At 44.5% G+C, this 13,072-nt stretch overlaps 1 protein-coding gene across 1 annotated transcript; it reads right to left on the bottom strand.

Moving 5' to 3' along the window:
* Window positions 1-3,575: 3,575 nt before the first annotated feature.
* On the bottom strand, window positions 3,576-12,198 carry LOC114279540 (protein FAR1-RELATED SEQUENCE 8-like). Its single transcript, XM_082905013.1, has 2 exons — window positions 12,049-12,198; window positions 3,576-4,100 (listed from the first exon to the last, which is right to left on the bottom strand). Exons 1-2 carry the CDS (start codon window positions 12,196-12,198, stop codon window positions 3,576-3,578), a joined length of 675 nt encoding a protein of 224 aa, XP_082761139.1.
* Between the last annotated feature and the right edge of the window lie 874 nt (window positions 12,199-13,072).

Genomic DNA, 13,072 nt, shown 5'->3' with positions numbered 1-13,072 from the left:
TTTGTATGTTCTTGAATTAGATAAATTTGTATGTTCTTTGCCTTATGCTTGAAGAAAATGTTTGATTTGCTACCTTGATATGCAGGATTCAACAAATTGTGGAATTTGATGAATTTCACTTTATGATTTACTCCATGTGTAGTTTATCCTTTAATATATGGAAATAAGCTCACAAACCCTTATGGTTTGTGAGTGCTAAACATAGAATTTGAATTTTGAATGTATAAGACACTTGTCCGGTGAATATCATAGAGCATTGAAGACATGAAATATGGAAACATGGTTTGAAGATGCATCTGTCTTTAATATTCGAATATTTTGAATTTTGTTTACGTAAATTAAAAATGGCTTCTTCTTCTACTAACAACAGCAACATTAGGTTAAAACCAAGAATGTGTGATTGTAGGAAAACAGCTGCAATATATATTGTACGAACCAATGAGAATGGAAATCAAGGACGTCTCTTTTTTATTTGCCCATCCAAATATGTAAGTATGTGTTATGAAATTAAACTTGTATTCTTTCGGAAATTATTTGTGTAAATTAAATAATTGATTGTCATGCATTGTAGAGTAACAAAAAACACTGCAATTACTTCAAGTTTGCGGACGATGATGATGGGGACATTACCTCGACAATCCATTTTAATAATGGACCTCGTAAAGGTATCCGAACAGAAGAATTTAATGATGTTAGGGCAAGACTTTCTGAGATGGAAAATAAAATACATGACCATGGTAGAAGACTTCAAAGAATGGACAACAATTTCAAGGCTATGATTTATGTGATTGTAGTCTATATCGTTTTGTACTTTATTATGTAAGAATTTCAATGCTTGACTGTTAGTTTTTGGGAAATTTGATGAATGTAATTATGGATGTGATGGACATGTTGAATGTTAGGAGTTTAATTGAATGTGATGTTGTAATTCAATTATGGATGTAATCGTGGACATGTTGAATGTTAGGAGTTTAATTGAATGTGATGTTGTAATTTAATTATGGATGCAATGTACTGTTTGAATTAACTCATTTAGGGATGTATTGTGGTGTTTGAATTAAGTCATTTAAGAGACTCCAAATCTATTTTGTTCAAAAGTTTGACAAATTTTGAATTACTAAAACAGGCAGCACTACTGCGTGGATACAGGAACAGCAGAATGAGACATTCTATATCATAGCCACAACTAAGATACCAGGCAGCATGAGACACGACCACAACTAAGACCCCAGAATAGCATCAACCATTCTATATCACAGCATAAACCACACCAGCAGAACAACCAGAGCAACATCAATATAAATCATAGCAAGCTCAAGCTAAATCAAACTATGGAAACTGTAATTCATTCACCATGGGGAGGTTGAACAAATTCAGCAAACTATGGAAAAAAAAATTAGCAAAAACACAATGGCAAATGAACAACCTAACTGTGAGGGCTCACAAACATCATTCAGCATCTTAGCAGAAGTAAAAGCTGAATTTTATAGTTAGTCATCAATCTGTCCCATTCAACATAATTTCACATCATTCATAGTTAACCATCAATCTGCCCCATTTAACATCATTCAACATCATTGATAGTTAATCATCAATCTACCCCATTTAATTTTATAGTTAAACATCATTCAATATCATTCAACATCATTAATAGTATTCTACAAGCAAACTCATCTCAGGAGTATTCCACACAAAAAAAGAGACTAAAAGTACAAACACACAAAAAAAAAAAAAAAAAAAAATACAAAGTACCAATGCAAAACTAAAAAAAAAAAGGGGACATTTGGATCCGTATCTACATTCAAGTTAACAAAATTTGAAGCGATTGTCGAACTTTGACTGTTGATGTCGTTCACCATTCCTGATTGAGTATAAGATGTGCCTCTAATATTGTCCACCGTTTGGATTGGACTAAATCGTGCCTATTCAATAAACAAGTACACTTTACAAATATTGTCCAGAACATATATATAAATTTAAACAAGAACAAATATTTTACTTCAGACATTAAACACATACCGATACATATATACTCTGTTGCGTGCCATCCATGCAAGGAAAATAGTAAGGGTAGTTTGCGTCGCCTTATGATCATAGTAACACAATTTCATTATACATTTCAGACATTAAAATAAAAAACAACTAACAACATAAAAATTCAAATACATACCGAGTTATGATAAGTATTGTATTGCATATCATCCGAAGAAGGAAAATTTAACTTACAAGGCTAACATTGAGGAACCGTACGTCTCTATAGTAAGACACAGACACATTGGTGAATAATTTATCTTCAAAACATTCAGTAAATTCTATATGACACGGAAGAAAAGGACTTACCTGTGCTTTCGGAGGCCTTTTACTCTTTCCCTTCAACCAATTCATTATTTCATCTACTTTGCTAACCTTCTGTTTCGTACATGGATGACCTCTTCAGCAAGCAACCACATGACTAAGCATCTTGCGAAACATGCTTGCTTCTATAGTACTACGAGCAGACAGACTTTTCAGTGAACTATGAGAAGGTGGTGCATTACTAGTAGAAGGTTGTACGTTACTAGTAGAAGGTGGCACATGACTCGCACTATCCGATTGATCTTTTCTCACTGTATCCTTTATTTCTATCAACCCAAGATTAAGCACTTCGTGTTTACCATTATCATTGGTAACAATTTCTAGGATTTCATCCAACATTTTGTGGTATTTATCATGCCACTTTGCATTAACAACAGCCTCAGCTTTAGTGTATGTGGTTGGAATGCATGTATAGTCTCTTTCAATATCTTTTCTCCATCTTGATACAATGTATTTATCTAGAACTTGATATATGCATCGCTCAAGTAGCATAATAATTGCATGGGCACACATAATGTCCCTAAACTCAAACCACCAACACATACATTGTGTTTCACATTCACTTGCATTAAAGTATATAACAAATTCTACTGTCTTCATTTTCTCACTGACAAGAACAGCCTCCTTGACATGATAAGTACAAATTGCTCCCTCATTTTTCACAAGATTCGCACGAAATACAATAGTCACTTCAATTCTACTTGCACTTCTTTAAATTTTGCATTCGTGTAGGCTGTACGAAATTGCTTCTCAAACTCATATATCGTTAGGCAATCATACAATTTGTTTCGAGATTTAAAGTCTGCTTTTATCTCTTTCTCCACCTTACTTCTCAAGACATTATCATATTGTTCAACAAATTGCTTTAAAGTTGTCTTTGAATTCACATATCTATCAAAAAATGCATTTATACTCTCACTTTGTTGTGTAGTTGACATGCCAGCCCAAAAAAGGTCCTTCACATAGGCAAGAATCCACTTATGTCGCTCACTGTATAATACCCCCAGCCACTCATTATCATCCAGATTGAACTTTGCAATCATCGCTTGCCATTCTTCAGCAAATTCATCTTATGTAAAAGAAGCATAAATTACATTTTGCAAAGTAAACTTTATCGATTCATATTGGGCATATCCTCTCAATTTCTTTAGAATTTTCTTCATTATATGCCATAAGCACCAACGATGTCGAGCTTGTGGAAAGACAACTTCAATGGCATTTTACATAGTTCTGCACTGGTCCGTTATTATAGCTTTTGGAGGAGGGTCAGACATGCAACTTAACCATTCTTTGAATAGCCACTCAAATGTTTCAGTATTCTCATTAGATAACAGCCCACAACCAAGAAAAATTGGCTGCCCATGGTGATTAACCCCTGCAAAAGAAACAAATGGCATATCATATTTGTTTGTGAGATAGGTTGTGTCAAATGAAACAACATCCCCAAATGCTTTATAAGTTGCCATATTCATTGCATTCAACCAAAACAAGTTTCGCATGCGACCATCTTCATCGAGGTCCATTGCAGAATAGAAGTTCGAATTTTGTTGTTGCATCCTATGAAAATAAAGTGCAACTGATTCGGTATCTCCTACCCCAAGCCTCAATCTTCTCATACTCTCAATGTAATTCCTTGCATCTCGTTCATCAAATGTTAATGCCTCATGCCCCCTTGCTTCAACAACTATAGAATGAAAATTCCTAGACACCCCTATCCCTACTTCATCATTTATTTCTAGTCTTCTCTTCACAGGAGTAAGAATTCACTTATTCATTGCAAAATGCCGTAAGTCACTAGGAATCAAGTCATGTGTATGTTCAAGCACAACAGTGGTTAACTTAAATCTTCCATCCTTTTGTAGAGTCGCTCTAACCTTTGCTTTACATTCAATGAATGATGACAAAGATGGTTCGAGAGGGTGTACTTCTGATCATTTTGTTCTCTTGCGTACCCGAGTATATTCAATTCCAAAGTATTTTTCTTCCCATATTGTCTAATATTTTGTGTTCTATAAGCTACAACAAATCCGAGGTGTTTTGCATATTTTGCGTAAAACGAATATACTTCTTGCTTTGAGCTAAAACACATTCCCTTCTTAGGTTATTCAACTTCACCAATCTCATTTAATGATGGATTGTTCTCCTCTTCTTCGACTTTCTAAGTCTCATTCAATGAAGGATTGTTTGAATCAATGTCCATTGAAGCATGTAGCTTGAAACCAAAATTCAAACAACCTAACCAGTAACCACACAGGAAATAAAGTGTAAGTGCATTTAGTGAGATGATAATCTAATGCAAATCATATGCAACTTGGGTGATTTTTTATACACAACATTTCAATTTTCCTAAGGTTCTCCAACATAACATAAAATCAATAAGGTAAGGTAAGGTTCTTTTAATTTTTCTAACAGATCATAAAATCAGAAAAAAAAAAAAAACAAAAACAAAAAAACAAAAAAACAAAAAAACAAAAAAACAAAAAAAACAAAAAAACAAAAAAAAAACAAAACAAAACAATGCTTATTTTAGTGAAGGTTTGCCCATAAAATCATAACAGAACTGTGCTTATAAAATCATTGCTTACAACTCCACGTCATGAAGGTTTGCCCATCAGTTTCATCTCAGAAACAATGGTTGTCTTTTCTCTTCAATTCATAACATAAAATAAGGATAATTTCTCTATGGGCATTTTCATCAAACAATTGGCATACATGACTACAATGGAAGATGTTTAACTGGGCCTCATTCCAGAATAACCAAAAACAAAAACAAAAAATTACAAACATCACAGAATTGCCTCTCTCACAAATGCATCTTAGATCAACCAAAAAAAAAAAAAAACAGAACAATAAAGGGACATGGAGATAGAGTTCAGAAAACCTATTGAATCATTCTAATCAATAGAGTTCTATATATCAACAAATGTCAAAATCGTCTGCGACACAGTGATAAATAAAGGGAAACATCGACATAAATATAGAACTAACTTACCTAATATTTTACTTGAGGACGTCGGTGAACAGCAAGCCAGTGGTCGTCGAGGTCATCAATGAACACCCAAGCCGGGGGTTGTCTGGTTTCCCTCTCTCTCTCTTTCTCACTTATCTCCTATCTTTTATGTGTTTTATTTTTCATTTTCATTTGTTTGATATCCAAACCAGAACACGTGGGTTCCACATGCATCACATTTTCGGGGGAAAAACATCTTTTGAGCCATTCGAGCCACAGCCCATACGGGCTCCGTAGCGGAACTGTATAAATTAATAATAAAATATAAATAAGATAGACAAAAAAATTTAAAAAATATATATATTTAATTTTAATATAAAAATTGAATACTTGAATAAAAGTGAAAAAAAGTAGAAGAAAATTAATTCGTAAAGTATTTTTTAGTACATATAATTATTTTAAATTATATTTATGGATAGTTTAGATTAAGTAGAAATCTTTTAAATATTAGATTTTAGAAATAATTGAGTATGAGGGCATGTTACGTGGCACTTAAAAACAAAAAAAAAAAAAACAAAAAAAAACAAAAAAAAAAAAAAGACAAAAGAGAGATATGCCACATAGGAGAGAGAAAAATTTTGAGGATAAACACTACTTATATATATATATATAATTAAATATAAATTAATATTAAAACATCAATGAGATAGGCAAAAAATAAAATTAAAAAAAAACATAAAAGAAAAAGAGTCCGTACAAATTGGTTATTATAATTGAAATTAAATTTATGTAGAATTTTATATGTAAATAGAAGAGGCATGTTGATGTGAATTTTTTAGAAAAACCTTTAGAATGTGCCACTCAAGTAACTCACTTTTTTCTTCTTTTCCAATGAGGGATATCCAGATATTTTTTTTAAAATATCATAATAATTCAATTATAATTATATATATGAAAAATAAATATTTCTCAAATAAAGTCTGTACGGGGAGCAAATATTCCGGCAAGCCCGTACTCCTTCCTTCCAAGCTCCTTTCTGTCCGATCGACCTGCGAGCACAACGGCGGTGAGCTACTCGGCGGTGTGTGGCCGGAAAAACCCTCCGACGATCAAGTTAGACACACACACAGGGGATAGATAGAGAGAAGGGAGAGTCGAGTGTAAGTATTTCTCTTACCAAGTTGTCATCTGTCCGCGTATGGGGGTGCAGACATGCTTATATACCTTCTGCGCCCTAAATCTACTTCCAGTGATCTCTCAACACGTGGCACTGCTATCCCATCTGTCAGCATAAACCTTGCTGAGCACCACCTAACCCAACTGCCTGCCCATGCTCCTGGGAGCTCGGCAGCCGGGCAGTATCATCTCGGCTATCGTCTGCCATGCTGCGCTTCATGCCCAAGTACTCCAACAGCTAAGCTTAGATGAGGACCGGGCTCGGCGGCATCTCGGCAAAGCCGAGCTCGGGACTACTCACACTTGTCTGCGGTCGACCTACCTGCCGAGCAAACAGGTACCTTGGTCCAACCTTGCCTTTCCTGGCGACGAACTTTTCACCTGATCGGCTTCGCAACCACGGATCCTTGCAGCTCGGTCAATCAACGTGCTGCCTTAACCGAGCAGCTTCCATCAAGGCCGGGCCACACAACTTGGCCCAACACCTGTTCGGCCCAAATCTGTCTGGCACAACACTGTCCGGCCCAAATCTGTCCAGCCATTACCACGGCCCAATCCAGATCATAAGTCTCCCTCTCAATTGCCCCTTAATTCAGTCCGCACAAGCGTGACTAGGATTACCTATCTGACCGGGGTAACTCTTCCTCAGTTCTTAGTCTGCAAGACGGTGACCGCACTGAGAAAGCGAACAAGGTCCGCTCCACGACTTCCTTCTTGGCGAGCAAGATCAGCTCGGCCAAAGAACTCCAAAGAAGGCGAGCAAGGTCCGCTTCGCGACTTCCTTCTTGGCGAGCAACATCAACTCGGCAAGGAACTCCAAGGAAGGCGAGCAAGGTCCGCTCCGCGACTTCCATCTTGGTGAGCAACATCAGCTCGGCAAGGAACTTCCAAGGTCGGCGAGCAAGGTCCGCTCCGCGACTTCCTTCTTGGAGAGCAACATCAGCTCGGCAAGGAACTTCCAAGGTCGGCGAGCAAGGTCCGCTCCGTGACTTCCTTCTTGGCGAGCAATATCAGCTCGGTCAAGGAACTTCCAAGGTCGGCGAGCAAGGTCCGCTTCGCGACTTGCTTCTTGGCGAGCAACATCAGCTCGGCAAGGAACTCCAAGGAAGACGAGCAAGGTCCGCTCCGCGACTTCCTTCGTGGCGAGCAACATCAGCTCGGTCAAGGAACTTCCAAGGTCGGCGAGCGAGGTCCGCTCCGCGACTTGCTTCTTGGCGAGCAACATCAGCTCGGCCAAGGAACTCCAAGGAAGGCGAGCAAGGTCCGCTCCGCGACTTCCTTCTTGGCGAACAAGATCAGCTCGGCCAAGGAACTCCAAAGAAGGCGAGCAAGGTCCGCTCCGCCACTTCTTTTTTGGCGAGCAACATCAACTCGGCAAGGAACTCCAAGGAAGGCGAGTAAGGTCCGCTCCGCGACTTCCATCTTGGCGAGCAACATCAGCTCAGCAAGGAACTTCCAAGGTCGGCGAGCAAGGTCCGCTCCGCGACTTCCTTCTTGGCGAGCAACATTAGCTCGGTCAAGGAACTTCCAAGGTCGGCGAGCAAGGTCCGCTCCGCGACTTGCTTCTTGGCGAACAACATCAGCTCGGCAAGGAACTCCAAGGAAGGCGAGCAAGGTCCGCTCCGCGACTTCCTTCTTGGCGAGCAATATCAGCTCGGCCAAGGAACTTCCAAGGTCGGCGAGCGAGGTCCGCTCCGCGACTTCCTTCTTGGCGAGCAACATCAGCTCGGCCAAGGAACTCCAAGGAAGGCGAGCAAGGTCCCCTCCGCGACTTCCTTCTTGGCGGACAAGATCAGCTCGGCCAAAGAACTCCAAAGAAGGCGAGCAAGGTCCACTCCGTCACTTCTTTCTTGGCGAGCAAGATCAGCTCGGCCAAAGAACTCCAAAGAAGGCGAGCAAGGTCCGCTCCGCGATTTCCTTCTTGGCGAGCAACATCAGCTCGGTCAAGGAACTTCCAAGGTTAGCGAGCAAGGTCCGCTCCGCGACTTGCTTCTTGGTGAGCAACATCAGCTCGGCAAGGAACTCCAAGGAAGGCGAGCAAGGTCCGCTCCGCGACTTCCTTCTTGGCGAGCAACATCAGCTCGGTCAAGGAACTTCCAAGGTCGCACGAGCGAGGTCCGCTCCGCGACTTGCTTCTTGGCGAGCAACATCAGCTCGGCAAGGAACTCCAAGGAAGGCGAGCAAGGTCTGCTCCGCGACTTTCTTCTTGGCGAGCAATATCAGCTCGGCAAGGAACTCCAAGGAAGGCGAGCAAGGTCCGCCCCGCGACTTCCTTCTTGGCGAGCAAGATCAGCTCGGCGAAAGAACTCCAAAGAAGGCGAGCAAGGTCCGCTCCGCGACTTCCTTCTTGGCGAGCAACATCAACTCGGCAAGGAACTCAAAGGAAGGCGAGCAAGGTCCACTCCGCGACTTCCATCTTGGCGAGCAACATCAGCTCGGCAAGGAACTTCCAAGGTCGGCGAGCAAGGTCCGCTCCGCGACTTCCTTCTTGGCGAGCAACATCAGCTCGGTCAAGGAACTTCCAAGGTCGGCGAGCAAGGTCCGCTCCGCGACTTCCTTCTTGGCGAGCAAGATTAGCTCGGCCAAGGAACTCCAAAGAAGGCGAGCAAGGTCCGTTCCGCCACTTCTTTCTTGGCGAGCAACATCAACTCGGCAAGGAACTCCAAGGAAGGCGAGCAAGGTCCGCTCCGCGACCTCCATCTTGGCGAGCAACATCAGCTCGGCAAGGAACTTCCAAGGTCGGCGAGCAAGGTCTGCTCCGCGACTTCCTTCTTGGCGAGCAACATTAGCTCGGTCAAGGAACTTCCAAGGTCGGCGAGCAAGGTCCGCTCCGTGACTTGCTTCTTGGCGAGCAACATCAGTTCGGCAAGGAACTCCAAGGAAGGCGAGCAAGGTCCGCTCCGCGACTTCCTTCTTGGCGAGCAACATCAGCTCGGTCAAGGAACTTCCAAGGTCGGCGAGCGAGGTCCGCTCCGCGACTTCCTTCTTGGTGAGCAACATCAGCTCGGCCAAGGAACTCCAAGGAAGGCGAGCAAGGTCCGCTCCGCGACTTCCTTCTTGGCGGACAAGATCAGCTAGGCCAAGGAACTCCAAAGAAGGCGAGCAAGGTCCGCTCCGCCACTTCTTTCTTGGCGAGCAAGATCAGCTCGGCCAAAGAACTCCAAAGAAGGCGAGCAAGGTCCGCTCCGCGACTTCCTTCTTGGCGAGCAACATCAACTCGGCAAGGAACTCCAAGGAAGGCGAGCAAGGTCCGCTCCGTAACTTCCATCTTGGCGAGCAACATCAGCTCGGCAAGGAACTTCCAAGGTCGGCGAGCAAGGTCCGCTCCGCGACTTCCTTCTTGGCGAGCAACATCAGCTCGGTCAAGGAACTTCCAAGGTCGGCGAGCATGGTCCGCTCCGCGACTTGCTTCTTGGCGAGCAACATCAGCTCGGCAAGGAACTCCAAGGAAGGCGAGCAAGGTCCGCTCCGCGACTTCCTTCTTGGCGAGCAACATCAGCTCGGTCAAGGAACTTCCAAGGTCGGCGAGCGAGGTCCGCTCCGCGACTTGTTTCTTGGCGAGCAACATCAGCTTGGCAAGGAACTCCAAGGAAGGCGAGCAAGGTCCGCTCCGCGACTTCCTTCCTGGCGGACAAGATCAGCTCGGTCAAGGAACTCAAAAGAAGGCGAGCTAGGTCCGCTCCACGACTTCCTTCTTGGCGGACAAGATCAGCTCGGCCAAGGAACTCCAAAGAAGGGGAGCAAGGTCCGCTCCGCCACTTCCTTCTTGGCGAGCAACATTAGCTCGGCTGAAACTTCGGAGTTGAACAAATCATCAACCCGTCAGCCGGAGTAAATCATCTCGGCTGGAACCTCGGAGTTAAACAAATCATCAACTCGCCAGCCGGAGTAAAACATCTCGGCTGGAACCTCGCAGTTGAGCAAATCATCAACTCTTCAGCCGGAGTAAATCATCTCGGCTAGACCCTCGGAGTTGAGCAAATCATCAACTCACCAGCCGGAGTAAAACATCTCGGCTGGAACCTCGCAGTTGAGCAAATCATCAACTCGCCAGCCAGAGTAAAACATCTCGGCTGGAACCTCGCAGTTGAGCAAATCAGCAACTCTTCAACCGGAGTAAATCATCTCGGCTGGACCCTCGGAGTTGAACAAATCATCAACCCGTCAGCCGGAGTAAAACATCTCGGCTGGAACCTCGCAGTTGAGCAAATCAGCAACTCTTCAGCCGGAGTAAATCATCTCGGCTGGACCCTCGGAGTTGAGCAAATCATCAACCCGTCAGCCGGAGTAAAACATCTCGGCTGGAACCTCGCAGTTGAGCAAATCATCAACTCTTCAGCCGGAGTAAATTATCTCGGCTGGAACCTCGCAGTTGAGCAAATCATCAACTCTTCAGCCGGAGTAAATCATCTCGGCTAAAACCTCGCAGTTGAGCAAATCATCAAGTCTTCAGCCGGAGTAAATCATCTCGGCTGGAACAGAAGAGTAGGCCCCTCATCCACTATTATTTCGGACACAACAAAGCTTTTCAGCAAAAGTAATTCACTTCTATTACATTGACAAAAAGAGTATTTGCATTCAAAAGTGTAGGGGAAACAAGTCCCTCAAAAAATTACATAAGGCCGCATTCCATGGCCGGGGGTACGCCTTTGTCATCCAAATCTTCTAAGTGGTATGCCCCTTTACCCGCCAGACCGGTTATCTTGTAAGGCCTTTTTGTCTGTTGCCACCAGGGCTGTCTTCGCGGTGGACGCCGTTGCATCATCCTCTACTCGGATGTGCTCATTGATTCGCTGCATTAGTTGCCCCATGGATGGCGGCTGGTTCATTGTAAGCGAGTCCCTCAGCCTATGTCTGACCGGGAGACCGCGCTTGTATTGGGTGATTGCTAGGTTGACCGGGCAATCCAAGATCTCGTTGAAGGTTTCCCAATATCTGGAGTTGTATGCCTTCAGTGTGTCGCTCGGCTCCATCTTGACACTGAGAAGGTGGTCAACTTCCTTTGGTGTTTTGGTGTTGGTTTTGAAGCGCGTCACAAAGGCTTCGGCCAACTGCTGCCACCTTTCTATGCTCTCCTCCGGCAGCCTCTCAAACCATTTCAAGCCCAGCTCGCCCAAACTTGACGGGAAGATAAGGCACATAAGAGCGTCATTTTGCCTATGTCCGGCCATGACCTGTAGGAAGTGGCTTACATGCATATAGGGATCGGTTTTTCCGTCGTAGAGCGTGAACTTAGGCTGGTGGAAGCCCGCGGGAAGCGCTGTTGTTTCTATCTCCACGGAGAAAGGGGTGGCGCTCAACCTTGCCAAGTCAGAATCCACAAGGAGTGGCGCCGCTAGGCGGGGTGGAGGCATTCCGACCTCCTGGTTGGCGTGAACCCCGTAGGATAACCGCTGGAAAGCCGGTATCCTCTGCGCCTCCCGCCGGCGAGCCCGTTCCTCCAAGACTGCCCGCACATCTTCTGATCGAGTGGAATAGGTGTACCTCGACGTCGTCGCCGGACGTGAGGGCTGATAAGTGCTATCTTGCGCGCTGGACTTCTCTGCGCGCACATCGGAATCACCAACCTTGTAACTTCTGATAATAGAGATGGACGGTATGTGCCGCTGACTCTGACTACCTGAACGGCGGGGTTGGGTGCGCTCACTGTGGTCTCCCACTCCAGCTGCACCCTTCTCTTTGACATGTCGTTTGAGCTCCTCCATCTCCGCTGCCATTCGCAGGATGACAGCGTCTTGGTCCCTCAACTTGTGTTCCAGACGTCGGGCATGTGATTCCCTCCGCCGCCGATGACCGTCCGGACTTCGTGAATGACCACAACTTCTTCCGCGCTTATCCCGCGCGTCTCCTGACTGTCCTCCAATGGGCGTCCCCAAGTCCGCCATTGGATGGATTGTGGGAGGACCTTCTCTCATTCGGGTGAACTCCGGGGTAGCTCCGTCTATGGCAGACAACGGAAACTCGTCGTTGTTCGCCATGGACGGCGATCAGATGAACCTGGAATACAAGGTTTTGTCTGTCAACTTTCCCACAGACGGCGCCAATTGTACGGGGAGCAAATATTCCGGCAAGCCCGTACTCCTTTCTTCCAAGCTCCTTTCTGTCCGATCGACCTGCGAGCACAACGGCGGTGAGCTACCCGGCGGTGTGTGGCCGGAAAAACCCTCCGACGATCAAGTTAGACACACACACAGGGGATAGATAGAGAGAAGGGAGAGTCGAGTGTAAGTATTTCTCTTACCAAGTTGTCATCTGTCCGCGTATGGGGGTGCAGACATGCTTATATACCTTATGCGCCCTAAATCTACTCCCAGTGATCTCTCAACACGTGGCACTGCTATCCCATCTGTCAGCATAAACCTTGCTGAGCACCACCTAACCCAACTGCCTGCCCATGCTCCTGGGAGCTCGGCAGCCGGGCAGTATCATCTCGGCTATCGTCTGCCATGCTGCGCTTCATGCCCAAGTACTCCAACAGCTAAGCTTAGATGAGGACCGGACTCGGCGGCATACTCACACTTGTCTGCGGTCGACCTACCTGCCGAGCAAACAGGTACCTTGGTCCAACCTTGCCTTTCCTGGCGACGAACT

The sequence above is a fragment of the Camellia sinensis genome, chromosome 14 (genome assembly GCF_055761805.1).
Source record: "Camellia sinensis isolate YWXY chromosome 14, ASM5576180v1, whole genome shotgun sequence".
In the NCBI taxonomy this organism is placed as follows: Eukaryota; Viridiplantae; Streptophyta; class Magnoliopsida; order Ericales; family Theaceae; genus Camellia; species Camellia sinensis.
This window is presented reverse-complemented; position numbering and strand designations above follow the sequence as displayed.